The 27,512-nt window shown below is 42.6% G+C and overlaps 2 protein-coding genes across 6 annotated transcripts in view; one reads left to right on the top strand and one right to left on the bottom strand.

The window, feature by feature from the left end:
* Positions 1 to 3,923: 3,923 nt before the first annotated feature.
* LOC129812748 (tubulin alpha-8 chain-like) lies at positions 3,924 to 6,411 on the top strand. Its single transcript, XM_055864587.1, has 5 exons — positions 3,924 to 3,942; positions 4,040 to 4,093; positions 4,350 to 4,572; positions 5,032 to 5,180; positions 5,365 to 6,411. Exons 2-5 carry the CDS (start codon positions 4,091 to 4,093, stop codon positions 6,340 to 6,342), a joined length of 1,353 nt encoding a protein of 450 aa, XP_055720562.1. The 5' UTR covers positions 3,924 to 3,942; positions 4,040 to 4,090; the 3' UTR covers positions 6,343 to 6,411.
* A 2,030-nt stretch (positions 6,412 to 8,441) lies between these two features.
* ptpn13 (protein tyrosine phosphatase non-receptor type 13) overlaps positions 8,442 to 27,512 on the bottom strand; it is a 142,926-nt gene continuing 123,855 nt past the window's right edge. For all 5 annotated transcript variants that reach the window (XM_055864576.1, XM_055864549.1, XM_055864559.1 and 2 more), the window contains 11 exons: positions 15,814 to 15,969; positions 15,305 to 15,545; positions 15,067 to 15,179; positions 13,671 to 13,726; positions 13,462 to 13,559; positions 12,801 to 12,949; positions 12,243 to 12,333; positions 9,797 to 10,134; positions 9,346 to 9,561; positions 9,178 to 9,240; positions 8,442 to 9,068 (listed from right to left, as the gene is read on the bottom strand). In XM_055864576.1, coding sequence (XP_055720551.1) covers positions 8,991 to 9,068; positions 9,178 to 9,240; positions 9,346 to 9,561; positions 9,797 to 10,134; positions 12,243 to 12,333; positions 12,801 to 12,949; positions 13,462 to 13,559; positions 13,671 to 13,726; positions 15,067 to 15,179; positions 15,305 to 15,545; positions 15,814 to 15,969 — 1,599 coding nt within the window. In that variant the 3' untranslated portion in view covers positions 8,442 to 8,990. The remainder of the gene's footprint in view (positions 9,069 to 9,177; positions 9,241 to 9,345; positions 9,562 to 9,796; positions 10,135 to 12,242; positions 12,334 to 12,800; positions 12,950 to 13,461; positions 13,560 to 13,670; positions 13,727 to 15,066; positions 15,180 to 15,304; positions 15,546 to 15,813; positions 15,970 to 27,512) is intronic.

Raw genomic sequence — 27,512 nt, 5'->3', positions numbered from 1 at the left:
TGCTGCAGAGATGGTTGTCCTTCTGGAAGGTTCTCCCATCTCCACAGAGGAACTCTGAAGCTCTGTCAGATTGACCACTGGGTTCTTGGTCACCTCCATGACCAAGGTCCTTCTCCCCCGATTGCTTAGTTTAGGAAGAGTGTTGGTGTTTCCAAACTTTTTCCATTTAAGAATGATGGAAGCCACTGTGTTCTTGGGGACCTTCAATGCTGCAGACATTTTTTGGTACCCTTCCCCAGATCTGTGCCTCAACACAATCCTGTCTCAGAGCTCTATGAACAATTGCATCGACCTCATGGCTTGGTTTTTGCTCTGACATGCACTGTCAACTGTGGGACCTGATATAGACAGGTGTGTGCCTTTCCAAATCATGTCCAATCAATTGAATTTACCACAGGTGGATTCCAATCAAATTGTAGAAACATCTCAAGGATGATCAATGGAAACAGGATGGACCTGAACTCAATTTCGAGTCTCATAGCAAAGGTTCTGAATACTTATTAATTTAATCCGTTTTGGAATAAGGCTGTAACGTAACAAAATGTGGAAAAAGGGAAGGAGTCCCTTTTCCACATTTTGTTGTTACAGCCTGCATTTAAAATAGATTAAATTGAAATTATGTCACTGATCTCCACACAATACCCCAATTATTGTCACGTCCTGACCATAGTTCTTGTGTGTTTTGCTTGTTTAGTGTTGGTCAGGACGTGAGCTGGGTGGACATTCTATGTTGTGTGTCTAGTTTGTCTGTTTCTGTGTTCAGCCTAATATGGTTCTCAATCAGAGGCAGCTGTCAATCGTTGTCCCTGATTGAGAATCATATATAGGTGGCTTGTTTTGTGTTGGGGATTGTGGGTGGTTGTCTTCTGTCTTTGTGTTCTGCACCAGATAGGACTGTCTCGGTTTTCACATTTGTTATTTTGTTCACGTTATTGTCTCTTCTTTATTAAATCATGTTGAACACTAGCCGCGCTGCATTTTGGTCCTCTCCTTCATCCCAGGAAGAACGCTGTTACAATCATGGCAAAGTGGAATTATGTTTTTAGAAATGTTTATAAATTAATAAATGAAAAGCTGAAATGTCTTGAGTCAACAAATATTTAACATTGTTGTTATTGCAAGCATAAATAAGTTCAGCATAAATAAATTCAGAATTAAGAATTAGCTTAACAAGAAACATAATAAATTGCATGGGTTCACTCTGTGTGCAATTATTGTTGATGACTATCCCAACTCTGTACCCCATAAAATGATCCGTAAGGTCCCTCAGTGAATTTTAAACACAGATCCAACCACAAAGACCAGGGAGATTTTCCAATGCAAAGAGGGGAATAATAACATCATTGACAGAGTGAAAAGGAAGCCTGTACAGAATTTAAATATTCCAAAACACACATCCTGTTTGCAGTAAGGCACTAAAGTAATACTGCAAAAAAGGTGGCAAAGAAATGTACCTTTTGTCCTGAATACAAAGTGTTATGTTTGGGGCAAATCCAACACATCACTGAGTATATCTCTTCATATTTTCAAGCATGGTGGTGGCTGCATCATGTTTTGGGTATGGGAGTTATTTAAGGATTTAAAGAAACAGAAAAGAGCCAAGTCCAGGTATAATTATAGGGGAAAATCTGGTTCAGTCTGCTTTCCAACAGATAATGGGAGACAAACTCACTTTTCAGGAGGATAATTACCTAAAACACAAGGCCAAATATACATTGAATGTACAAAACTTTAGGAACACCTTCCTAATATTGAGCTGCATCCCCTTTTGCTCTCAGAACTGCATCAATTCGTCAGGGCATGGACTCTACAAGGTGTCTAAAGAGTTCCAAGTTATTCTCCCTAGCAGAGCTGGTTAGGCTGTTTTCAGGTTGTCTAGAGCATTGGTGACTGTGCTGCTAGCAACAATTTAATGTAGTTTTTTTTGCTGACGTTACCTGACACCGGTCATATTCAACAAGTGTTGCGGATTTGTAAATTCATCAGTTATTCTGCGCTCTGGCACACTCAGACGAGAGTGCTCTGAAATAGGAGTAGATAGCCAGAGTGAATTTATAAACAAACCCTTTGTGACTTAACTAGTGACAACCATGATTATTCCTGTTCACAAAGAGCTATAGCTACCAGAGAGGAAGAAGGAGAGAGACCCAACTCTGAGAAAATTCTCTCCCTCCAGCAGGTGGCATTTTTGCAATTTTCCACCCACCAAATTAGGAGTTTTGTATAGAGGTCAATGAGTGTCGGATTTGGTTAACAACAACAAATAAACGGCTTATTTGCTATGTGAGGTTTATGTAATGCTTAAGTTGTTATGAGTGTACTGATCTCATGCAACAGATGCTTAATGACATTCGATCCCAGGATGAGATCATCCTGCTGTCCAGGAACAACTAGGGTGGGCACTTCAACATCAATCCCATAGATTTACATCTCCAAGTCATAGAAACACTTCCCCACCACAACCCACTAACACTAATTATCTAGGGCTCCCGAGTGGAGCAGCGGTCTTAGGCACTGCATCTCAGTGCTAGAGGCGTCACTACAGACTCTGGTTCGATCCCAGGCTGTATCACAACCGGCAGTGATCGGAAGTCCCATAGGACGGCACACAATTGGCCCAGCGTCATCCGGATTAGGGGAGGGTTTGGCCGGGTTAGGCCGTCATTGTAAAATAAGAATTTGTTCACTAAACCACTAATGCTATGTTCAAATGTCTGTTTGTGAACACACTTCTATGTTAGTTAACCATAAACAGCACTCAAAATACATAGTTGTCAGATTTTTTTTTACAGGAATGAAAATAGACTGCAGTTCTGCTTTTTGACACATGGCGACAGGAGTGCCTCATGATGTAAACAGTCTCTAGAGCAGCAGCTCCACGGTGATCGAGCTGACCGGGTCTAGAAGGCACCAATGTAACCGGTGCTGTACTGCACCGCTGTAGTTCTGCGATGTGTGTGATTGAGATTAAAAACGTGGATTTAAGAGATCAGGTTGTTTTAATGTATGAGAGTTCTCTCTCCTGAATCCCAAAGAAAATACAAAGCATGTTCTGCCAATCTTCGACTCTTTCTACAACATACGCACAATACAAAAGACTGGAATCAGTGGAGGATCTAGCCATCGTTCACACATACAATACTTTAGCTAGCTAGTAGCCACATGTTGAATTTAGAACGTTAATATCATCCTAAAAAGTACAATTCCAATAGCACATTGACAATACCATCCACTTATGAGTAAACTCTAAATATACAACATTATTCATGAACAAAACACTGTGTATGACTTTGTGCTTAAAGGAATGTAACTTTTCTGAAGACGACAGAAAAAGCGTTCCTACCTCTCCTAGTGCATCACAATGATTTGAGCACGAGCATGCAGGAAAACCGTAAGTAGGCGCTCCTGGATGCAGAAATGCATGATAATAAACCAAAACGCTATATTTAAGCAATAAGGCCCGAGGGGGTGTGGTATATGGCCAATATACAACGGCTAAGGGTTGTTCTTAATCTCGACGCAACGCGGAGTGCTAGGACACAGCCTGTGGTATATCGGCCATATATTACAACCCCCCGAGGTGCCTTATTGCTATTATAAACTGGTTACCGACGTAATTAGAGCAGTACAAATAAATATTATGTTGGTCTGACATTCCACGGCTTACAGTCAATCAGCACTCAGGCCTCAAACCATCCAGTTTATACTAATATTTGAACCACTGTTAGACGTGCAGATTCAGAAACATGTAGTTAGATTTTTATTGTCTTTAAAAAATTAAAATAAACTTTGAAATTGAACATTTACCTCAGAATAATCATCATAAAATATACACTACCCCTTGGTCAACGGTCAAAGGTCATTTGAAAAGCCACACCTACTACAGCTCACCTGATACCATATAAACTGGGCCCATGAAGCAGACTGCCATTGTGTTCAAAGGTAAGTGAGTGTGTTTGGATTTCAACATGTAGCCTAGCCTGTGATACTTTAGTTACATCAATTTGATATGTAAACGTTTGTGGTGAAACTGTTTCAGGGTTCATTCATTCCTCAAAAAGGCCATCTATTCCACATAACTGCGGGAAAAATGGTGAGTTATTTTTAATGCATCATAAGTATTTACACCAGTTATTTTTTTCTCTGGAGTTGTGCTTCCCTGTGTTTTGTTAATATAGAATGTACATTTGGCTAAATGAGAACTGATAAGGAGATTTGTTGGAGGTCAAAGTCTCTTCTCCCAGCTTTGTGTACTGTCAGGATTTATGATTGCAGGGCTCAGTCCACCCCCCCCCCCCCCCCCCCCCTTTTATAAATTTATTGTTGGACTAAGGAGTGTTTCTCGACAGAGGGAGTGCATTTCCGTCCACATCGGCCAAGCAGGAGTCCAGATGGGCAATGCATGCTGGGAGTTGTATTGTCTGGAGCATGGTTTCCAGCCAGATGGAACCATTCACGAGAACACTGCTCCTCAATTGACTGACTCATCGTTTGGCACCTTCTTCAGTGAGACTGGGGCTGGGAAATATGTTCCCAGGGCCATCTTCTTAGATCTGGAGCCTACTGTTGTGGGTGAGGAAGCTTAAGCTTCTTGTATAGTAATTGTTTTCCCTAACCTGGTCCCAGATCTGTTTATAGCGATTCCTATCAAAATGCTGACAGCTGTTGCCAAAACACAACTGTTTGCTCTAAAAATACACTAACTTAAATGTTAGTGTCGGTTTTTCCCTTTTGAATTTAAAGATATTTTGCTGCTACCAATTTGAGTTGAACATGCCAATTCCTCCTATGTTGTCAATGAATGACCATAGGAGTTGGGAAGACCACACAAACCCATCTGAGACCAGGCTACGGCTGCCTGACGTGGAAAACAATTCATTCTGCAATGAGCCTAGTATGTGGCGCTTGTATAGTACTGAAAATGTAAAGTTACTTTGTCAATAACTTTGTTTTCAAAATGATAAGCAAGCATTTCACAGTAGTTTAAAACCAGTTGTATTTGGTTCATGTGACAAATTGATTTTGTTGTAGATGAGATTAGGAACGGCCACTACCGTCAGCTGTATCACCCTGAACAACTCATCAGTGGCAAGGAAGACGCTGCCAATAACTACGCTCGGGGCCATTACACCATCGGCAAGGAGATTGTGGACTCTGTCATGGACAGGATGCGCAAAATGGTGAGCTGCTGCTGAACGTTTAAAAGGCCACTGCTGTTTACCATCCATTTTAGATCATTTATATTGATATACCCATTGACTGGTTAGCTTGGCTCAACTTTATCATAACCCCAAAAAACAAGATTGTTTTACTGCTGAATGTTTAGTTTAAAATCACTAATGATCCCATGTCTTCTGTCTTCAGGCTGACCAATGCACTGGACTACAAGGGTTCCTTATCTTCCATAGTTTTGGAGGCGGGACCGGCTCTGGCTTTACTTCCTTGTTGATGGAACGCCTGTCTGTGGATTACGGCAAGAAGTCTAAACTAGAGTTCTCAGTCTACCCTGCTCCCCAGGTGTCCACAGCAGTGGTGGAGCCCTACAACTCCATCCTGACCACCCACACCACCCTGGAGCACTCTGACTGCTCTTTCATGGTGGACAACGAGGCCATCTTTGACATCTGCAAGCGTAACCTGGGAGTGGAGCGGCCATCTTACACCAACCTGAACCGCCTCATCGCCCAGATTGTCTCCTCCATCACAGCCTCCCTGCGCTTCGATGGAGCTCTCAACGTAGACCTGACAGAGTTCCAGACCAACCTTGTGCCTTACCCCCGTATCCACTTTCCCCTGGTCACCTACGCTCCCATCATCTCAGCAGAAAAGGCCTACCACGAGCAGCTCTCTGTCCCTGAGATCACCAACGCCTGCTTTGAGCCGGCTAACCAGATGGTGAAGTGTGATCCCAGACGCGGCAAGTACATGGCCTGCTGCTTGCTGTACCGTGGCGACGTGGTTCCCAAAGACGTCAACGCCGCCATCGCCAGCATCAAGACCCGGCGCAGCATCCAGTTTGTGGATTGGTGTCCCACTGGGTTCAAGGTGGGGATCAACTACCAGCCCCCTACGGTGGTTCCTGGAGGAGACCAGGCCAAGGTCCAGAGGGCTGTGTGTATGCTTAGTAACACCACAGCCATCGCTGAGGCTTGGAGTCGTCTGGACCACAAGTTTGACCTGATGTATGCCAAGAGAGCCTTCGTGCACTGGTATGTAGGTGAGGGCATGGAGGAGGGGGAGTTCTCTGAGGCCAGAGAGGATATGGCTGCTCTGGAGAAGGACTATGAGGAGGTGGGGGCAGACTCTGGGGATGCCTGTGAGGACGAGGAAGATGAATACTAAATCTGTTAATCCTGTTCTCTTAAATAACTTGTACAAAGCAACTTTCAATTAAAACCAAATGCATTTGAATTCTTGTGTTTCATTTGTATTCAGTTTAAAGTATCAGACTCTAGCTCTGGGGAGGATGTTTTCTAGAACAATTTAGTTATTAATTGTGAATAACATGAAAGCCACTGACTTTTGGTAGATGTCAAATCAAATTTTATTTTTAACATACACATGGTTAGCAGATGTTAATGCGAGTGTAGCGAAATGCTTCTAGTTCCGACGATGCAGTAATAACCAACAAGTAATCTAACCTAGCAATTCCCCAACTACTACCTTATACACACAAGGATATGAGTGATGGTACAGAACGGCAAGATGCAGTAGATGGTATAGAGTACAGTATATACATGAGTAAATGAAGTGGGTAGTGATACATTATACATGTATGTAAACATTAAGTGGCTGGAGTTGTCAGTATTGTTGCAGCGGCCACTAAATGTTAGTGATGGCCTTGAGATAGCTGCTTTCCTGTACTGATCTTGCCTTCTGGATAAGGCAGTGGCTCGGGTGGTTCTTTGTGGTGTAGGTGTCCTGGAGGGCAGGTAGTTTGCCCCCGGTGATGCTTTGTACAGACCTCACGGTTGTGGGCGGCGCAGTTGCCGTACCAGGTGGTGATACAGGATGCTCTCGATTGTGCATCAGAAGTTTGAGTGCTTTTGGTAACAAGCTGAATTTCTTCAGCCTCCTGAGTGGGTGGACACCGAGGAACTCTCCACTACTGTCCTGTCGATGTGGACTTCAGGGAGCACCCCCCCCTATCCACAATCTCCTTTGTTTTGTTGAGTGAGGTTATTTGCCTGACACCACACTGAGGGTCCTCACCTTGTCAATCAAGCCTACCACTGTAGTGTCGTCCACAAACTTGATGTGCATTAGTCATTCAAGAGAATTGTGTCTAAACATGCTCTTCGGTGTAATCTGTATTTGGTTGACTTCAGATCACTAACTTATCACATTGGTTCCTAAACATTTGATGCTCGGAGTATCAGGTTTCCACATTTCAGAACTTTTGCCTTGCAAAATTCATACATCCCTACCAAGGGGGAAGGTTACAGTATATCAAAGGCCCAGATTCTGACTGGAGCAAATGGCTTGCACTTCTGGCCATTCACCACCTTAAGCTGGGGACAGAAGGCCACTGTGCCCCCTACCCAGTCATGAGATTAGAAATATTTAAGTGTGTCAGTCCCAACCATTAACTCCAGGTGAATAACATTTCAGCATGAGCAGTAGCCCAACTACTGAAAAGGAAAGGCTAATTGCATTCTTACTGGTGTAGGAGTAAGTGACATATGTAGGTAGATATCACACCAATTAAACAATAGATAGGAGTATACTAGAAAATAGTATAAGAAGGCAGATGTGAGTGCATTTGCCATTCTGGTAAATACAGGAAACCGAGGATTGTAGTAGTGTAGTGAACATTAAAGTAATGGACTACATGTTTACATTGATTATGAGACTGTAGTATGGTGGAAATCTCCTAAGGGACGTTCTGGCTCTTGTATTTTCTCCATTGTGCTGACAGACTGACTAGACATGTCAGCACCTGGGCACACTAGATTTATAGTCTACCCATTACACTAAACAAAACATACATGTCAGACAGATAGGCGCTTAAAGAAATTGGACACTAGACACAGTCTGCTGATTCTTTAAAGAGATACACATGTCAGAGAAATATGTGTTTAGGGCACTTAGACCCACTAGACATATAGTCTGACCAGTCCATTATGTACATACATGTCAGACACACAGGCACATGAAGAAAGTTGAGACACTGGGATAGAGGGTCTGGCCACCATGATAAACTGATTGAAAGCAGATGGTGGTGAATGACTTCATAGGGGATGGGCATAATATTATATGGGTATAAATATAAAGAGCGAACTAGTGCTCTGGGAGTGGGAGTGTTCGGTGGGACATTCGAGATGGTTATACTATTGTAAATAAAAGCATGTTTTGATTTCACAAGTTCTGATAAAGCGTTATATTTCTGAGATGATTTTCCACGACACTGGCAAAATCTGTATTTAAATAAAGTACCAAAATGTTTTTTTCACTTTTATTTACAAATTGCAATTTTTCAAAAGATGAATATGTACACTAATTTCCTTTAACACTGGCAGCAACTACTATAATACGATTTACAATGCAAATACTCTCGTATTCTGTCAAGGCAACTTCCAGCATCAAAATCTTTAAAATATGAATTTATTAACTTCCAGATATTTCATAAGCCAGTCTATTAAAAAAAAAAAGCATTGCTTTCATGTAGGTAAGACAGAAACATCAACTGTATTGTTGTGTATACATTAAGAGAAGGGGTAGCAGCTACAGAGGTAGAGGTCAAGCAAACAAGAATGTACTTTCCCCAGACACAGATCAAACCTAGTCATGGACTAAAAACCATGTTAAATGGAGATTCTCTATTGAAAGTACCAGTAAATCCAAGACTAGGCTTGATCTGTGTTCGGGACACAATCCCAGACTGTTTTAAGGCGTTTATTGAGCAGTGGTTTGTAAATCCACTGCTTGGTTCTGTGCTGTGTGTAGTCTCCGTCATTGTTGTGTGCAGCATTGGGAATTTAATAAGGTTGCTATCCTGAGATTTTCTCCTCAGCTTGAAGACATCGGAGCACATATAAGATGACTTGATAGCAGAAGATGTATTGTTCCTGTGTGGAATAAACAATGAGTATGTATATAATTATTAATGCAGAAATAGTATGTACATTACAGACTCTTTAAAGGGATCAACATATTGTATAAAAATGTATAACTGACCTCCGTTTGTACCATTCCTTGTCTCTGCAGCCTCATGTTACGTACCACATCTGAAATATCAAACTAAAAACAGTGTGTTTTAAAATAGAATCTCTCAGAAACAGGAAAACATGTGATTGGACCTTTTTTGTAGCATAATAAAAGCTATAGTCTTGTCACCATATTTACATCAGCATCTTTACTGATGAGGCCTAGAACCACATCAACGCAGATGAGGGTTCCGGATCGGCCAATCCCTGCACTGCAGTGCGTGATGATGGGTCCTGATTGGTGGATGTGCCTCATGTAGGATATGAACATCAACAGCTGCTCAGGCTGCGAGGGTGTACCGTGGTCTGGCCAACCGGTGTAGTTCAGGTGGGTGACGCGTTGAATTTCTTCAGTCTAGAACAGGAGGGATAGGCCGTTATCGTCACTCTGATGCTCTAAATACAGAGTACCCAAATGATTATGCACTGGCTTTTGTTTCTATTTGTTTAACCTTATTATTACATTTACTTGGTAATAAAGCAAAATTCTAGAAAAATAAATCCCTTCACGGTTAAGTATGGAGTCCTGCAAGGCTCTGTTCTGGGGCTATTACTCCTGTCCTTATAACCTACTGTACTTTTAATCTCACCTGGATATCTTTGACCTCAATGAGACGGATAACAAAGTTGTCAAGGTGCTGATCTTTGACCAGGGTGATCTGCAGCCTCTCATCCACCATCTCAGCCGTTCGCGGGGTGTCAGGCCAGTACCGTTGACATTTGACCTTTCCCCCTTCCACTTCCTGGGTCATCATAGCAATGACATTGGATTTCTGCTCCCAGATCATCTGCCAGAAGTCACCCAGAGTGGTGGGTAGGGGTCCTTGACAAGCAATGAACATGAAGTTCTCATCTTTCACTGGCATGTTGATAAAGTTGGCATTAATGTAGCCACCATTTTTACCCAGGATCACTCTGGTGGTATCGACTGGAGAAACAAGAGAACACAGGAGAAGCTTTGATTGGGCTTGTTCTATACTGAACTGGGCTTCGGTGGAGGCTGTTGAGGGGAGAACGGCTCATAAATGGCTGGAAAGGAATGGTATCAAATGATATATTTGATCCTATTCTACTCAATCCATTACCACGAGCCCATCCTTCCCAATTAAGGTGCCACCAACCTCCTGTGCTGGGGTATTATTGAAGTAGAGGAATATTGACACGTATAATTTGCACCATTCCCAGGTAAAACACTTCAGCGATAATGTGGTGTTTTCGTTGCGCCATTCTATCTACAGCGATAATGTGGTGTTTTCGTTGCGCCATTCTATCTACAGCGATAATGTGGTGTTTTCGTTGCGCCATTCTATCTACAGCGATAATGTGGTGTTTTCGTTGCGCCATTCTATCTACAGCGATAATGTGGTGTTTTCGTTGCGCCATTCTATCTACAGCGATAATGTGGTGTTTTCGTTGCGCCATTCTATCTACAGCGATAATGTGGTGTTTTCGTTGCGCCATTCTATCTACAGCGATAATGTGGTGTTTTCGTTGCGCCATTCTAACTACAGCGATAATGTGGTGTTTTCGTTGCGCCATTCTATCTACAGAGATAATGTGGTGTTTTCGTTGCGCCATTCTAACTACAGCGATAATGTGGTGTTTTCGTTGCGCCATTCTATCTACAGCGATAATGTGGTGTTTTCGTTGCGCCATTCTATCTACAGAGATAATGTGGTGTTTTCGTTGCGCCATTCTATCTACAGCGATAATGTGGTGTTTTCGTTGCGCCATTATATCTACAGCGATAATGTGGTGTTTTCGTTGCGCCATTCTATCTACAGCGATAATGTGGTGTTTTCGTTGCGCCATTCTATCTACAGCGATAATGTGGTGTTTTCGTTGCGCCATTCTATCTACAGCGATAATGTGGTGTTTTCGTTGCGCCATTCTATCTACAGCGATAATGTGGTGTTTTCGTTGCGCCATTCTATCTACAGCGATAATGTGGTGTTTTCGTTGCGCCATTCTATCTACAGCGATAATGTGGTGTTTTCGTTGCGCCATTCTATCTACAGCGATAATGTGGTGTTTTCGTTGCGCCATTCTTTTTACAGCGATAATGTGGTGTTTTCGTTGCGCCATTCTATCTACAGCGATAATGTGGTGTTTTCGTTGCGCCATTCTATCTACAGCGATAATGTGGTGTTTTCGTTGCGCCATTCTTTTTACAGCGATAATGTGGTGTTTTCGTTGCGCCATTCTATCTACAGCGATAATGTGGTGTTTTCGTTGCGCCATTCTATCTACAGCGATAATGTGGTGTTTTCGTTGCGCCATTCTTTTTACAGCGATAATGTGGTGTTTTCGTTGCGCCATTCTATCTACAGCGATAATGTGGTGTTTTCGTTGCGCCATTCTATCTACAGCGATAATGTGGTGTTTTCGTTGCGCCATTCTATCTACAGCGATAATGTGGTGTTTTCGTTGCGCCATTCTATCTACAGCGATAATGTGGTGTTTTCGTTGCGCCATTCTTTTTACAGCGATAATGTGGTGTTTTCGTTGCGCCATTCTATCTACAGCGATAATGTGGTGTTTTCGTTGCGCCATTCTATCTACAGCGATAATGTGGTGTTTTCGTTGCGCCATTCTATCTACAGCGATAATGTGGTGTTTTCGTTGCGCCATTCTATCTACAGCGATAATGTGGTGTTTTCGTTGCGCCATTCTATCTACAGCGATAATGTGGTGTTTTCGTTGCGCCATTCTATCTACAGCGATAATGTGGTGTTTTCGTTGCGCCATTCTTTTTACAGCGATAATGTGGTGTTTTCGTTGCGCCATTCTATCTACAGCGATAATGTGGTGTTTTCGTTGCGCCATTCTATCTACAGCGATAATGTGGTGTTTTCGTTGCGCCATTCTATCTACAGCGATAATGTGGTGTTTTCGTTGCGCCATTCTTTTTACAGCGATAATGTGGTGTTTTCGTTGCGCCATTCTATCTACAGCGATAATGTGGTGTTTTCGTTGCGCCATTCTATCTACAGCGATAATGTGGTGTTCTCGTTGCGACATTCTATCTACACTTACAAGGGACAATGTTCTTATAACGATTCTTCTTCTTGTTTTCCTTCGTCTGACCAATTAGACAGTCGTCCAGCGGCTGTAGATTCTGCAGATTCTTTTGGAGAGAGAAGTAGAAATTGGCCTTAATCTCAGTCCCATGGACACAAATAAGTAACTTTATAGATTTTCAAGAAAATAAAATGTCCTATATTATATTGATGTCATGTAATGTAATTTTAATGTATTTTTTAATGTAATAAAAACACAGATCAACGCTAGACAAAAAGCTGGTTCCCTTCAGAGCTACATACTATGGAAGAAAACCAAGAGGGGATATAGTTGAGGCTGTTTAATGTAGAGCAGGGGTGAAATTCATTCCATGGAGGGCCTAGTGTCTGCAGCCCCCCCCCCCCTTTCAATTAAGCCCCAGACAACCAGGTGAAGTGATTTCCTTACTAATTAGTGACCTTAATTCATCAAGTACAAGGGAGGAGTGAAAACCCACAGACACTCAGCCCTCCGTGGAATGAGTTTGACACCAACTGTGAGGTTTCTATACTAGATCAGACAGACAGCTCGTACCTCAAACTCCTGCAAAGGGATCTTCTGTTCGAGCAGACCCCTCAGCATACGCACCACAGTGTTGAGTTTGGACCCAGTGTATTGTCCATCAGGGACCACCTTCACCAGGGGCAGAGAGGTCAGCTCATCCTCTGTAATGATGGGCTTATCTGGGGAAGAGGGGAGGAGAATGTTGAGACGCGGCTAACCAGAGACGCGGCTAACCAGAGACGCGGCTAACCAGAGACGCGGCTAACCAGAGACGCGGCTAACCAGAGACGCGGCTAACCAGAGACGCAGCTAACCAGAGACGCAGCTAACCAGAGACGCAGCTAACCACTCACTCGAGAAAATCCATTCAATCGTATGTTTTAGAAGAGGATATTCAAATCGGCGCATCCAAAAGGTCAATCGAGGTCAGGCAATGAAATTGGTGAGGTTGAGTCGTTGGGTGCGGGTGTTCACGCTCAAAGTCAATTTCCAGTTAATATTCTCTATAGATGGGCATACCGTCAGTGAATTTGGAGTTGATGTTCTCTATAGATGGGCATACCGTCAGTGAATTTGGAGTTGATGTTCTCTATAGATGGGCATACCGTCAGTGAATTTGGAGTTGATGTTCTCTATAGATGGGCATACCGTCAGTGAATTTGGAGTTGATGTTCTCTATAGATGGGCATACCGTCAGTGAATTTGGAGTTGATGTTCTCTATAGGCAGCTCGTCACTCCCCCAGGTAATCTCATCCTCTTCTGGAAGCTCTGATGTCATCTGCAGGTAGCTGGGAAGGAACATACCATATGAGATTTTTTAAAAATATATACAAAAAAAAAATAATACAAAAATGTCCTCTGGTGACATTCAGTCACACTATGCTGGAGCCCCACCTTACCTTTCATTCAGTGGGTCATCTACACTTTCCTCTTTCCAGTCGGCTTTCCGGGAGGTCTGGAATTCCACACACAACACAGAAACAGATGAGAATGGAATTAACTAGAAGGTAGAAAAAAAGTTGTGTTTTGATCCTCCATGACTGTAGTTGAATAGCCCCGCCTTAGAGGCAGGTCCTCCCCAGAGTATGTACCCACCTCAGGCGAGTCCCCTGGTAGAGAGGAACCATCACGGTATGTACCCACCTCAGGAGAGTCCCCTGGTAGAGAGGAACCATCACGGTATGTACCCACCTCAGGAGAGTCCTCTGGTAGAGAGGAACCATCACGGTATGTACCCACCTCAGGAGAGTCCTCTGGTAGAGAGGAACCATCACGGTATGTACCCACCTCAGGAGAGTCCCCTGGTAGAGAGGAACCATCACGGTATGTACCCACCTCAGGAGAGTCCCCTGGTAGAGATGAACCATCACGGTATGTACCCACCTCAGGAGAGTCCTCTGGTAGAGAGGAACCATCACGGTATGTACCCACCTCAGGAGAGTCCTCTGGTAGAGAGGAACCATCACGGTATGTACCCACCTCAGGAGAGTCCTCTGGTAGAGAGGAACCATCACGGTATGTACCCACCTCAGGAGAGTCCTCTGGTAGAGAGGAACCATCACGGTATGTACCCACCTCAGGAGAGTCCTCTGGTAGAGAGGAACCATCACGGTATGTACCCACCTCAGGAGAGTCCCCTGGTAGAGATGAACCATCACGGTATGTACCCACCTCAGGAGAGTCCTCTGGTAGAGAGGAACCATCACGGTATGTACCCACCTCAGGAGAGTCCCCTGGTAGAGATGAACCATCACGGTATGTACCCACCTCAGGAGAGTCCTCTGGTAGAGAGGAACCATCACAGTATGTACCCACCTCAGGAGAGTCCCCTGGTAGAGAGGAACCATCACGGTATGTACCCACCTCAGGAGAGTCCTCTGGTAGAGAGGAACCATCACGGTATGTACCCACCTCAGGAGAGTCCTCTGGTAGAGAGGAACCATCACAGTATGTACCCACCTCAGGAGAGTCCTCTGGTAGAGAGGAACCATCACGGTATGTACCCACCTCAGGAGAGTCCTCTGGTAGAGAGGAACCATCACGGTATGTACCCACCTCAGGAGAGTCCCCTGGTAGAGATGAACCATCACGGTATGTACCCACCTCAGGAGAGTCCTCTGGTAGAGAGGAACCATCACGGTATGTACCCACCTCAGGAGAGTCCTCTGGTAGAGAGGAACCATCCCGGTATGTACCCACCTCAGGAGAGTCCTCTGGTAGAGAGGAACCATCACGGTATGTACCCACCTCAGGAGAGTCCTCTGGTAGAGAGGAACCATCACGGTATGTACCCACCTCAGGAGAGTCCTCTGGTAGAGAGGAACCGTCACGGTCTGTGTCTTCAGACAGCTCAGTGTTCTCCACCTCACCCTCTCTCGTCCTCCGTTCCATTGAACCTGCATCATAGTCTGGGTGACGGACACAGGAGAGAAGAAGATTGTCAAACTGGCACATGGTGTTGACAACAGTGTGGAGCAGGGATCAACATACCCTTCAACACACACATCTGTAGGGATAAAGAGTAGTAACTTACCTATTGGCGGTATGTCAGGAGGGCTACTGTTCTCACCAGGTGGACTAGACGGTTTAGTCTTCACCCCAATGTCGTGACTGTTGCCGTTGCACTTGTCAGAGTTGATGGGGAGGTAGGCCAGGTAGGTGTTGGGGTTTTGGTCAGGCGGTCTGGACACTATGAGGTGGACCAGTCCTTTGACCTTTCGGATAGTGGTGACAGCTTTAGTGTGAGACACACTAGTCATCAGCTCCTCGTTCACCTGATGGATAGATACACTGTCAGCTGGAAACCTCAAAACTGCATCATGTACGGTAGGGTGAAACATTTTGAAATGGAGTGAAACAGGGAGGTAATGCCTGAATTTGTCCAATGAGAACAAATCTTTTTGTTTTGCTGTTGTAAAACGTTTATTACCACGTGCTCTAGTGCACAACCCTGCATTCAGATGAGTTATGGTCAAAGACCACCACCTAGTGGACAAGAGCTGTTATTACATTGAAAACACCTCAAGAGTAGATCAGACTTACTTTGAGCAGTCTATCCCCCACTTGCAGCCGTCCTGTACGATCTGCTATGCCACCAGGGGTGATGGACTTGACAAAGATGCCCCTCTCTCCTCCGATAACAGAGAAGCCTAGGCCTCCTGCTGCAGGCTTGTCCAGGTCCAACTGAATGATCTCCTCCTGGAAGCACAACAAAACAGAATTAGAATATTACTTTCACTGTCCAATGTCCAGGGGCAATAGAAAATCTCAGACACACACAGCTTGGAGTCAACAGATCAGAACACTTTAGTCTACACCTTTTATTGACTACTAAAGGACATATCCTTATAGCCATCAATAGGGAAACGGTCAAAAACATCAAGTTCCTCGCCATAAACATCTACAAGGAGCTGAAATGGTCAAACCACAGACACCCTGGTGATGGCATGACAGCGACTCTTCAAACTCTGGAGGCTGAAGAAATTTGGCCTGTCCCCTAGGGCCCTCAGTGTTCTACAGGAGCACCATCGCGAGCATACTGTCGGGCTGCATCACAGCCTGGTATGGCAACTCCACCACCACGGACCGCAAGGCTCTTCAGAGGGTGGTACGCTCAGCCAAACGCATCACTGCCTGCACTCCAGGACATTTACAACACCAGGTGGCTCAGGAAGGCCAAGGAGATCATTAAGGACCTCAGCCACGGACTGCTGTCCCCGCTTCCATCACTCCGCACAGAGCGAAAGGCTAGAGCTGCCGCTTTCAAGGAGCGGGACACTAATCCGGGCACTTATAAGAAATCCCGCTATGCCCTCAGACGAACCATCAAACAGGCAAAGCTTCAATACAGGACAAAGATTGAATCCTACTACACTGGCTCGTCGGATGTGGCAGGGCTTGCAAACTATTACGAAATACAAAAGGAAGCCAAGCCACGAGCTACCCAGTGACGGTAGCTGAATTACTTCTATGTGCGCTTCGAGGCAAGCAACACTGAAGCATGCACGAGAGCATCAGTTGTTCTGGACGACTGAGATCACGCTCTCCGTAGCCGGTCAGTAAGACCTTTAAACAGGTCAACATTCACAAGGCTGCAGGGCCAGACTGATTACCAGGACGTGTAATCCGAGCATGCACTGACCAACTGGCAAGTGACTTCACTGATACGCCCCCATTCACATCGACAGGGCTGTAGTGGAGCGGGTCGAGAGCGTCAAGTTCCTTGGTGTCCACATCAACAACAAACTATTATGGTCCAAATACACCAATACAGTTGTGTAGAGGGCACAACACCATCTATTCCCTCTCAGGAGACTGAAAAGATTTGGCATGGGTCCTCAGATCCTCAAAAAGTTCTACAGCTGCACCATCAAGAGCATCCTGACCCGTTGCATCACCGCCTGGTATGGCAACTGTTCGGCATCCGACCGCAAGGCGCTACAGAGGGTAGTGCATACGGCCCAGTACATCACTGGGACCAAGCTTCCTGCCATCCAGGACTTTTATACCATAAGACTGCTGGACAGTTAATCAAATGGCTACCCGGACTATTTGCATTGACCCTCTTTTTTACACTGCTGCTACTCGCTGTTTATCTATGCATAGTCACTTTAACTCTACCTACATGTACATATTACCTCGACTAACCCGTAGCCCCGCACACTGACTTGGTACCAGTACCCCCTGTATCATTATTTTATTGTGTTACATTTTTTTTAAACTTTACTCTGCATTGTTGGTTAAGGGCTTGTAAGTAAGCATTTCTCAGTAAGGTCTACACCTGTTGTATTCGGCACATGTGACAAATAACATTTAATTTGATTCAGATGCGGGCAGTAGAGGAGCATCATGGCAAAAACTTAAGCTGGCCAATAGCTTCTAACCCCAGACCATTAGGACATTTACACTGCCCCCCCAACGAATGGACATTTATCATGCTGAATAGTCACCACTAGACCGCTAACCGCCCCACCAATTGGTACTGTTGCAGCTCAAGATTGTTCACTACATTTACAACTCTGTGCATGTGACTAATTTTACATTTACATTTAAGTCATTTAGCAGATGCTCTTATCCAGAGGGACTTACAAATTGGAAAGTTCATACATATTCATCCTGGACCCCCCGTGGGAATTGAACCCACAACCCTGGCGTTGCAAGCGCCATGCTCTACCAACTGAGCCACACGGGACCGTGTGGCTAATGAACTCTCTCTAGCCGAGTTAACCCAATTACATAACCTTATAGCAGAGTCAACCCAATTACATAACCTTATAGCTGAGTTAACCCAATTACATATCCTTATAGCCGAGTTAACCCAATTACATAACCTTATAGCTGAGTTAACCCAATTACATAACCTTATAGCTGAGTCAACCCAATTACATAACCTTATAGCAGAGTTAACCCAATTACATAACCTTATAGCTGAGTTAACCTTATAGCAGACTTAACCCAATTACATAACCTTATAGCAGAGTTAACCCAATTACATAACCTTATAGCAGAGTTAACCCAATTACATATCCTTATAGCAGAGTTAACCTTATAGCAGAGTCAACCCAATTACATAACCTTATAGCAGAGTTAACCCAATTACATAACCTTATAGCAGAGTTAACCCAATTACATAACCTTATAGCTGAGTTAACCCAATTACATAACCTTATAGCAGAGTTAACCCAATTACATAACCTTATAGCAGAGTTATATAGCACCTTATAGCACCAACCTGCCAGCTTAGTGGAGTCTGCCAATAGCACAGTCAGTGTAGTCAGCTCAGCCATACCCATTGAGACTGTGTCTGTGCCTCGACCTAGGTTGGGCAAAACTAAACATGGCGATGTTCGCCTTAGCAATCTTATTAGGATAAAGACCTCCTCCATTCCTGCCATTATTGAAAGAGATCGTGATACCTCACATCTCAAAATAGGGTTACTTAATGTTAGATCCCTCACTTCAAAGGCAGTCATAGTCAATGAACTAATCACTGATCATAATCTTGATGTGATTGGCCTGACTGAAACATGGCTTAAGCCTGATGAATTTACTGTGTTAAATGAGGCCTCACCTCCTGGTTACACTAGTGACCATATCCCCCGTGCATCCCGCAAAGGCGGAGGTGTTGCTAACATCTACGATAGCAAATTTCAATTTACAAAAAAAAATATGGCGTTTTCATCTTTTGAGCTTCTAGTCATGAAATCTATGCAGCCTACTCAATCACTTTTTATAGCTACTGTTTACAGGCCTCCTGGGCCATATACAGCGTTCCTCTCTGAGTTTCCTGAATTCCTATCAGACCTTGTAGTCATAGCAGATCATATTCTAATTTTTGGTGATTTTAATATTCACATGGAGAAGTCCACAGACCCACTCCAAAAGTCTTTCGGAGCCATCATCGACTCAGTGGGTTTTGTCCAACATGTCTCTGGACCTACTCACTGCCACAGTCATACTCTGGACCTAGTTTTGTCCCATGGAATAAATGTTGTAGATCTAAATGTTTTTCCACATAATCCTGGACTATCGGACCACCATTTTATTACGTTTGCAATCGCAACAAATAATCTGCTCAGACCCCAACCAAGGAGCATCAAAAGTCGTGCTATAAATTCTCAGACAACACAAAAATTCCTTGATGCCCTTCCAGACTCCTTCTGCCTACCCAAGGACGTCAGAGGACAAAAATCAGTTAACCACTTAACTGAGGAACTCAATTTAACCTTGCGCAATACCCTAGATGCAGTTGCACCCCTAAAAACGAAAAACATTTGTCATAAGAAACTAGCTCCCTGGTATACAGAAAATACCCGAGCTTTGAAGCAAGCTTCCAGGAAATTGGAACGGAAATGGCGCCACACAAAACTGGAAGTCTTCCGACTAGCTTGGAAAGACAGTACCGTGCAGTACCGAAGAGCCCTCACTGCTGCTCGATCATCCTACTTTTCCAACTTAATCGAGGAAAATAAGAACAATCCAAAATTTATTTTTGATACTGTTGCAAAGCTAACTAAAAAGCAGCATTCCCCAAGAGAGGATGGCTTTCACTTCAGCAATAATAAATTCATGAACTTCTTTGAGGAAAAGATCATGACCATTAGAAAGCAAATTACAGACTCCTCTTTGAATCTGCGTATTCCTCCAGGGCTTAGCTGTCCTGGATCTGCACAGCTCTGCGAGGGCCTGGGATCGGGAGAGACACTTAAGTGTTTTAGTACTATATCTCTTGACACAATGATGAAAATAATCATGGCCTCTAAACCTTCAAGCTGCATACTGGATCCTATTCCTACTAAACTGCTGAAGGAGCTGCTTCCTGTGCTTGGCCCTCCTATGTTGAACATAATAAACAGCTCTCTATCCACCGGATGTGTACCAAACTCACTAAAAGTGGCAGTGATAAAGCCTCTCTTGAAAAAGCCAAACCTTGACCCGGAAAATATAAAAAACTATCGGCCTATATCGAATCTTCCATTCCTCTCAAAATTTTTAGAAAAAGCTGTTGCGCAGCAACTCACTGCCTTTCTGAAGACAAACAATGTATACGAAATGCTTCAGTCTGGTTTTAGACCCCATCATAGCACTGAGACTGCACTTGTGAAGGTGGTAAATGACCTTTTAATGGCGTCAGACCGAGGCTCTGCATCTGTCCTCGTGCTACTAGATCTTAGTGCTGCCTTTGACACCATCGATCACCACATTCTTTTGGAGAGACTGGAAACCCAAATTGGTCTACACGGACAAGTTCTGGCCTGGTTTAGATCTTACCTGTCGGAAAGATATCAGTTTGTCTCTGTGAATGGTCTGTCCTCTGACAAATCAACTGTACATTTCGGTGTTCCTCAAGGTTCCGTTTTAGGACCACTATTGTTTTCACTATATATTTTACCTCTTGGGGATGTTATTCGAAAACATAATGTTAACTTTCACTGCTATGCGGATGACACACAGCTGTACATTTCAATGAAACATGGTGAAGCCCCAAAATTGCCCTCGCTAGAAGCCTGTGTTTCAGACATAAGGAAGTGGATGGCTGAAAACTTTCTACTTTTAAACTCGGACAAAACAGAGATGCTTGTTCTAGGTCCCAAGAAACAAAGAGATCTTCTGTTAAATCTGACAATTCATCTTGATGGTTGTAAAGTCGTCTCAAATAAAACTGTGAAGGACCTCGGCGTTACTCTTGACCCTGATCTCTCTTTTGACGAACATATCAAGACTGTTTCAAGGACAGCTTTTTTCCATCTACGTAACATTGCAAAAATCAGAAATTTTCTGTCCAAAAATGATGCAGAAAAATTCATCCATGCATTTGTTACTTCTAGGTTAGACTACTGCAATGCTCTACTTTCCGGCTACCCGGATAAAGCACTAAATAAACTTCAGTTAGTGCTAAATACGGCTGCTAGAATCCTGACTAGAACCAAGAAATTTGATCATATTACTCCAGTGCTAGCTTCCCTACACTGGCTTCCCGTTAAGGCAAGGGCTGATATCAAGGTTTTACTGTTAACCTATAAAGCGTTACATGGGCTTGCTCCTACCTATCTTTCCGAGTTGGTCCTGCCGTACATACCTACACGTACGCTACGGTCACAAGACGCAGGCCTCCTAATTGTCCCTAAAATTTCTAAGCAAACAGCTGGAGGCAGGGCTTTCTCCTATAGATCTCCATTTTTATGGAACAGTCTGCCTACCCATGTGAGAGACGCAGACTCGGTCTCAACCTTTAAGTCTTTACTGAAGACTTATCTCTTCAGTAGGTCATATGATTGAGTGTAGTCTGGCCCAGGAGTGTGAAGGTGAACGGAAAGGCTCTGGAGCAACGAACCGCCCTTGCGGTCTCTCCAGGGCCGGTTCCCCTCTCTCCACTGGGATTCCCTGCCTCTAACCCTGTTACTGGGGCTGAGTCACTGGCTTGCTGGTGCTCTTTCATGCCGTCCCTAGGAGGGGTGCGTCACTTGAGTGGGTTGAGTTACTGACGTGAACTTCCTGTCTGGGTTGGCGCTCCCCCTTGGTTGTGCTGTGGTGGAGACCTTTGTGGGCTATACTCGGCCTTGTCTCAGGATTGTAAGTTGGTGGTTGAGGATTTCCCTCTAGTGGTGTGGGGGCTGTGCTTTGGCAGAGTGGGTGGGGTTATATCCTTCCTGTTTGGCCCTGTCCGGGGGTTTCTTCGGATGGGGCCACAGTGTCTCCTGACCGCTCCTGTCTCAGCCTCCAGTATTTATGCTGCAGTAGTTTATGTGTCAGGGGGCTAGGGTCAGTTGGTTATACCTGGAGTACTTCTCCTGTCTTATCCAGTGTCCTGTGTGAATTTAAGCTCTCTCTAATTCTCTCGTTCTCTCTTTCTCTCTGAGAACCTGAGCCCTAGGACCATACGTCAGGACTACCGGGCATGCTGACACCTTGCTGTCCCCAGTCCGCCCGGCCTTGCTGCTATTCCAGTTTCAACTGTTTCTGCCTGCGGTTACGAAACCCCTACCTGTCCCAGACCTGCTGTTTTCAACTCTTAATGATCGGCTATGAAAAGCCAACAGATTTATTCCTGATTATTATTTGACCATGCTTGTCATTTATGAACATTTTGAAAATCTTGGCTCTCTCTATTTTTCTCCTTCTCTCTTTCTTTCTCTCGGAGGACCTGGGCCCTAGGACCATGCGTCGGGACTGCCGCCCGTGGTGACTCCTTGCTGTCCCCAGTCCGCCTGGCCTTGCTGCTATTCCAGTTTCAGCTGTTCTGCCTGCGGTTATGGAACCGCCACCTGTCCCAGACCTGTTGTTTTTCAACTCTTAATGATCAGCTATGAAAAGCCAACTGAAAATTATTCATGATTATTATTTGACCATGCTTGTCACTTATGAACATTTTTGAACATCTTGGCATAGTTCTGTTATAATCTCCACCCGGCACAGCCAGAAGAGGACTGGCCACCCCTCATAGCCTGGTTCCTCTCTAGGTTTCTTTCTAGGTTTTGGCCTTTCTAGGGAGTTTTTCCTAGCCACCGTGCTTCTACACCTGCATTGCTTGCTGTTTGGGGTTTTAGGCTGGGTTTCTGTACAGCACTTCGAGATATTATCTGATGTACGAAGGGCTATATAAAATAAAATTGATTGATTGATTGATTGAGTTAACCTTATAGCAGAGTTAACCCAATTACATAACCTTATAGCAGAGTTAACCTTATAGCAGAGTTAACCCAATGACATATCCTTATAGCAGAGTCAACCGTATAGCAGAGTTAACCCAATTACATAACCTTATAGCAGAGTTAACCTTATAGCAGAGTTAACCCAATGACATATCCTTATAGCAGAGTCAACCCAATGACATATCCTTATAGCAGAGTTAACCCAATTACATAACCTTATAGCCAAGTTTAACCAATTACATATCCTTATAGCCGAGTCAACCTTATAGCAGAGTTAACCCAATTACATATCCTTATAGCAGAGTTAACCGTATAGCAGAGTTAACCCAATTACATAACCTTATAGCAGAGTTAACCCAATTACATATCCTTATAGCAGAGTTAACCGTATAGCAGAGTTAACCCAATTACATAACCTTATAGCAGAGTTAACCCAATTACATATCCTTATAGCAGAGTTAACCTTATAGCTGAGTTAACCTTATAGCAGAGTTAACCCAATTACATAACCTTATAGCAGAGTTAACCCAATTACATATCCTTATAGCAGAGTTAACCCAATTACATAACCTTATAGCTGAGTTAACCTTATAGCAGAGTTAACCCAATTACATAACCTTATAGCTGAGTTAACCTTATAGCAGAGTTAACCCAATTACATAACCTTATAGCAGAGTTAACCCAATTACATATCCTTATAGCAGAGTTAACCCAATTACATAACCTTATAGCCGAGTCAACCTTATAGCAGAGTTAACCCAATTACATATCCTTATAGCTGAGTTAACCCAATTACATATCCTTATAGCTGAGTTAACCTTATAGCAGAGTTAACCCAATTACATAACCTTATAGCAGAGTTAACCCAATTACATAACCTTATAGCTGAGTTAACCTTATAGCAGAGTTAACCCAATTACATATCCTTATAGCAGAGTTAACCTTATAGCAGAGTTAACCCAATTACATATCCTTATAGCAGAGTTAACCCAATTACATAACCTTATAGCCGAGTCAACCTTATAGCAGAGTTAACCCAATTACATAACCTTATAGCTGAGTTAACCCAATTACATAACCTTATAGCAGAGTCAACCCAATTACATAACCTTATAGCAGAGTCAACCCAATTACATAACCTTATAGCAGAGTTAACCTTATAGCAGAGTTAACCCAATTACATAACCTTATAGCAGAGTCAACCCAATTACATAACCTTATAGCAGAGTCAACCCAATTACATAACCTTATAGCAGAGTCAACCCAATTACATAACCTTATAGCCGAGTCAACCTTATAGCAGAGTTAACCCAATTACATATCCTTATAGCTGAGTTAACCCAATTACATATCCTTATAGCTGAGTTAACCTTATAGCAGAGTTAACCCAATTACATAACCTTATAGCAGAGTTAACCCAATTACATAACCTTATAGCTGAGTTAACCTTATAGCAGAGTTAACCCAATTACATATCCTTATAGCAGAGTTAACCTTATAGCAGAGTTAACCCAATTACATATCCTTATAGCAGAGTTAACCCAATTACATAACCTTATAGCCGAGTCAACCTTATAGCAGAGTTAACCCAATTACATAACCTTATAGCAGAGTCAACCCAATTACATAACCTTATAGCAGAGTCAACCCAATTACATAACCTTATAGCAGAGTCAACCCAATTACATAACCTTATAGCTGAGTTAACCTTATAGCAGAGTTAACCCAATTACATAACCTTATAGCAGAGTCAACCCAATTACATAACCTTATAGCAGAGTCAACCCAATTACATAACCTTATAGCAGAGTCAACCCAATTACATAACCTTATAGCTGAGTTAACCTTATAGCAGAGTTAACCCAATTACATAACCTTATAGCAGAGTTAACCCAATTACATAACCTTATAGCCAAGTTTAACCAATTACATATCCTTATAGCAGAGTTAACCTTATAGCAGAGTTAACCCAATTACATATCCTTATAGCAGAGTTAACCCAATTACATATCCTTATAGCCGAGTTAACCCAATTACATATCCTTATAGCAGAGTTAACCTTATAGCAGAGTTAACCCAATTACATATCCTTATAGCAGAGTTTAACCAATTACATATCCTTATAGCAGAGTTAACCGTATAGCAGAGTTAACCCAATTTCATAACCTTATAGCAGAGTTAACCGTATAGCAGAGTTAACCCAATTACATAACCTTATAGCAGAGTTAACCGTATAGCAGAGTTAACCCAATTACATAACCTTATAGCAGAGTTAACCCAATTACATATCCTTATAGCAGAGTTAACCCAATTACATAACCTTATAGCAGAGTCAACCTTATAGCCGAGTTAACCCAATTACATATCCTTATAGCAGAGTCAACCCAATTACATATCCTTATAGCCGAGTTAACCTTATAGCCGAGTTAACCCAATTACATATCCTTATAGCAGAGTCAACCTTATAGCCGAGTTAACCCAATTACATATCCTTATAGCAGAGTCAACCCAATTACATATCCTTATAGCAGAGTTAACCCAATTACATATCCTTATAGCAGAGTTAACCCAATTACATAACCTTATAGCCGAGTTAACCCAATTACATATCCTTATAGCAGAGTTAACCTTATAGCAGAGTTAACCCAATTACATATCCTTATAGCAGAGTTAACCCAATTACATATCCTTATAGCAGAGTTAACCTTATAGCAGAGTTAACCCAATTACATATCCTTATAGCAGAGTTAACCCAATTACATAACCTTATAGCAGAGTTAACCCAATTACATATCCTTATAGCAGAGTTAACCTTATAGCAGTTAACCCAATTACATAACCTTATAGCAGAGTTAACCCAATTACATAACCTTATAGCAGAGTTAACCCAATTACATAACCTTATAGCAGAGTTAACCCAATTACATATCCTTATAGCAGAGTTAACCTTATAGCAGTTAACCCAATTACATAACCTTATAGCAGACTTAACCCAATTACATAACCTTATAGCAGAGTTAACCCAATTACATAACCTTATAGCAGAGTTAACCCAATTACATAACCTTATAGCAGACTTAACCCAATTACATAACCTTATAGCAGAGTTAACCCAATTACATAACCTTATAGCAGAGTTAACCCAATTACATAACCTTATAGCAGAGTTAACCTTATAGCAGAGTTAACCCAATTACATAACCTTATAGCAGAGTTAACCCAATTACATAACCTTATAGCAGAGTTAACCCAATTACATATCCTTATAGCAGAGTCAACCTTATAGCAGAGTTAACCCAATTACATAACCTTATAGCAGAGTTAACCCAATTACATATCCTTATAGCAGAGTTAACCCAATTACATATCCTTATAGCAGAGTTAACCCAATTACATAACCTTATAGCAGAGTTAACCCAATTACATATCCTTATAGCAGAGTTAACCCAATTACATATCCTTATAGCAGAGTCAACCTTATAGCAGAGTTAACCCAATTACATAACCTTATAGCAGAGTTAACCCAATTACATATCCTTATAGCAGAGTTAACCTTATAGCAGAGTTAACCCAATTACATAACCTTATAGCAGAGTTAACCCAATTACATAACCTTATAGCAGAGTTAACCCAATTACATATCCTTATAGCAGAGTTAACCCAATTACATATCCTTATAGCAGAGTTAACCCAATTACATATCCTTATAGCAGAGTTAACCCAATTACATATCCTTATAGCAGAGTCAACCTTATAGCAGAGTTAACCCAATTACATAACCTTATAGCAGAGTTAACCCAATTACATATCCTTATAGCAGAGTTAACCTTATAGCAGAGTTAACCCAATTACATAACCTTATAGCAGAGTTAACCCAATTACATAACCTTATAGCAGAGTTAACCCAATTACATATCCTTATAGCAGAGTTAACCCAATTACATAACCTTATAGCAGAGTCAACCCAATTACATAACCTTATAGCAGAGTCAACCTTATAGCAGAGTTAACCCAATTACATAACCTTATAGCAGAGTTAACCGTATAGCAGAGTTAACCCAATTACATAACCTTATAGCAGAGTTAACCCAATTACATATCCTTATAGCCGAGTTAACCCAATTACATATCCTTATAGCAGAGTTAACCTTATAGCAGAGTTAACCCAATTACATAACCTTATAGCTGAGTTAACCTTATAGCAGAGTTAACCCAATTACATATCCTTATAGCAGAGTTAACCCAATTACATAACCTTATAGCCGAGTTAACCCAATTACATATCCTTATAGCCGAGTTAACCCAATTACATATCCTTATAGCCGAGTTAACCCAATTACATATCCTTATAGCCGAGTTAACCCAATTACATATCCTTATAGCAGAGTTAACCCAATTACATAACCTTATAGCCGAGTTAACCCAATTACATATCCTTATAGCCGAGTTAACCCAATTACATATCCTTATAGCCGAGTTAACCCAATTACATATCCTTATAGCCGAGTCAACCCAATTACATATCCTTATAGCAGAGTTAACCCAATTACATAACCTTATAGCAGAGTTAACCCAATTACATATCCTTAT

Source organism: Salvelinus fontinalis, chromosome 2 (assembly GCF_029448725.1).
Source record: "Salvelinus fontinalis isolate EN_2023a chromosome 2, ASM2944872v1, whole genome shotgun sequence".
NCBI lineage: Eukaryota > Metazoa > Chordata > Actinopteri > Salmoniformes > Salmonidae > Salvelinus > Salvelinus fontinalis.
This window is presented reverse-complemented; position numbering and strand designations above follow the sequence as displayed.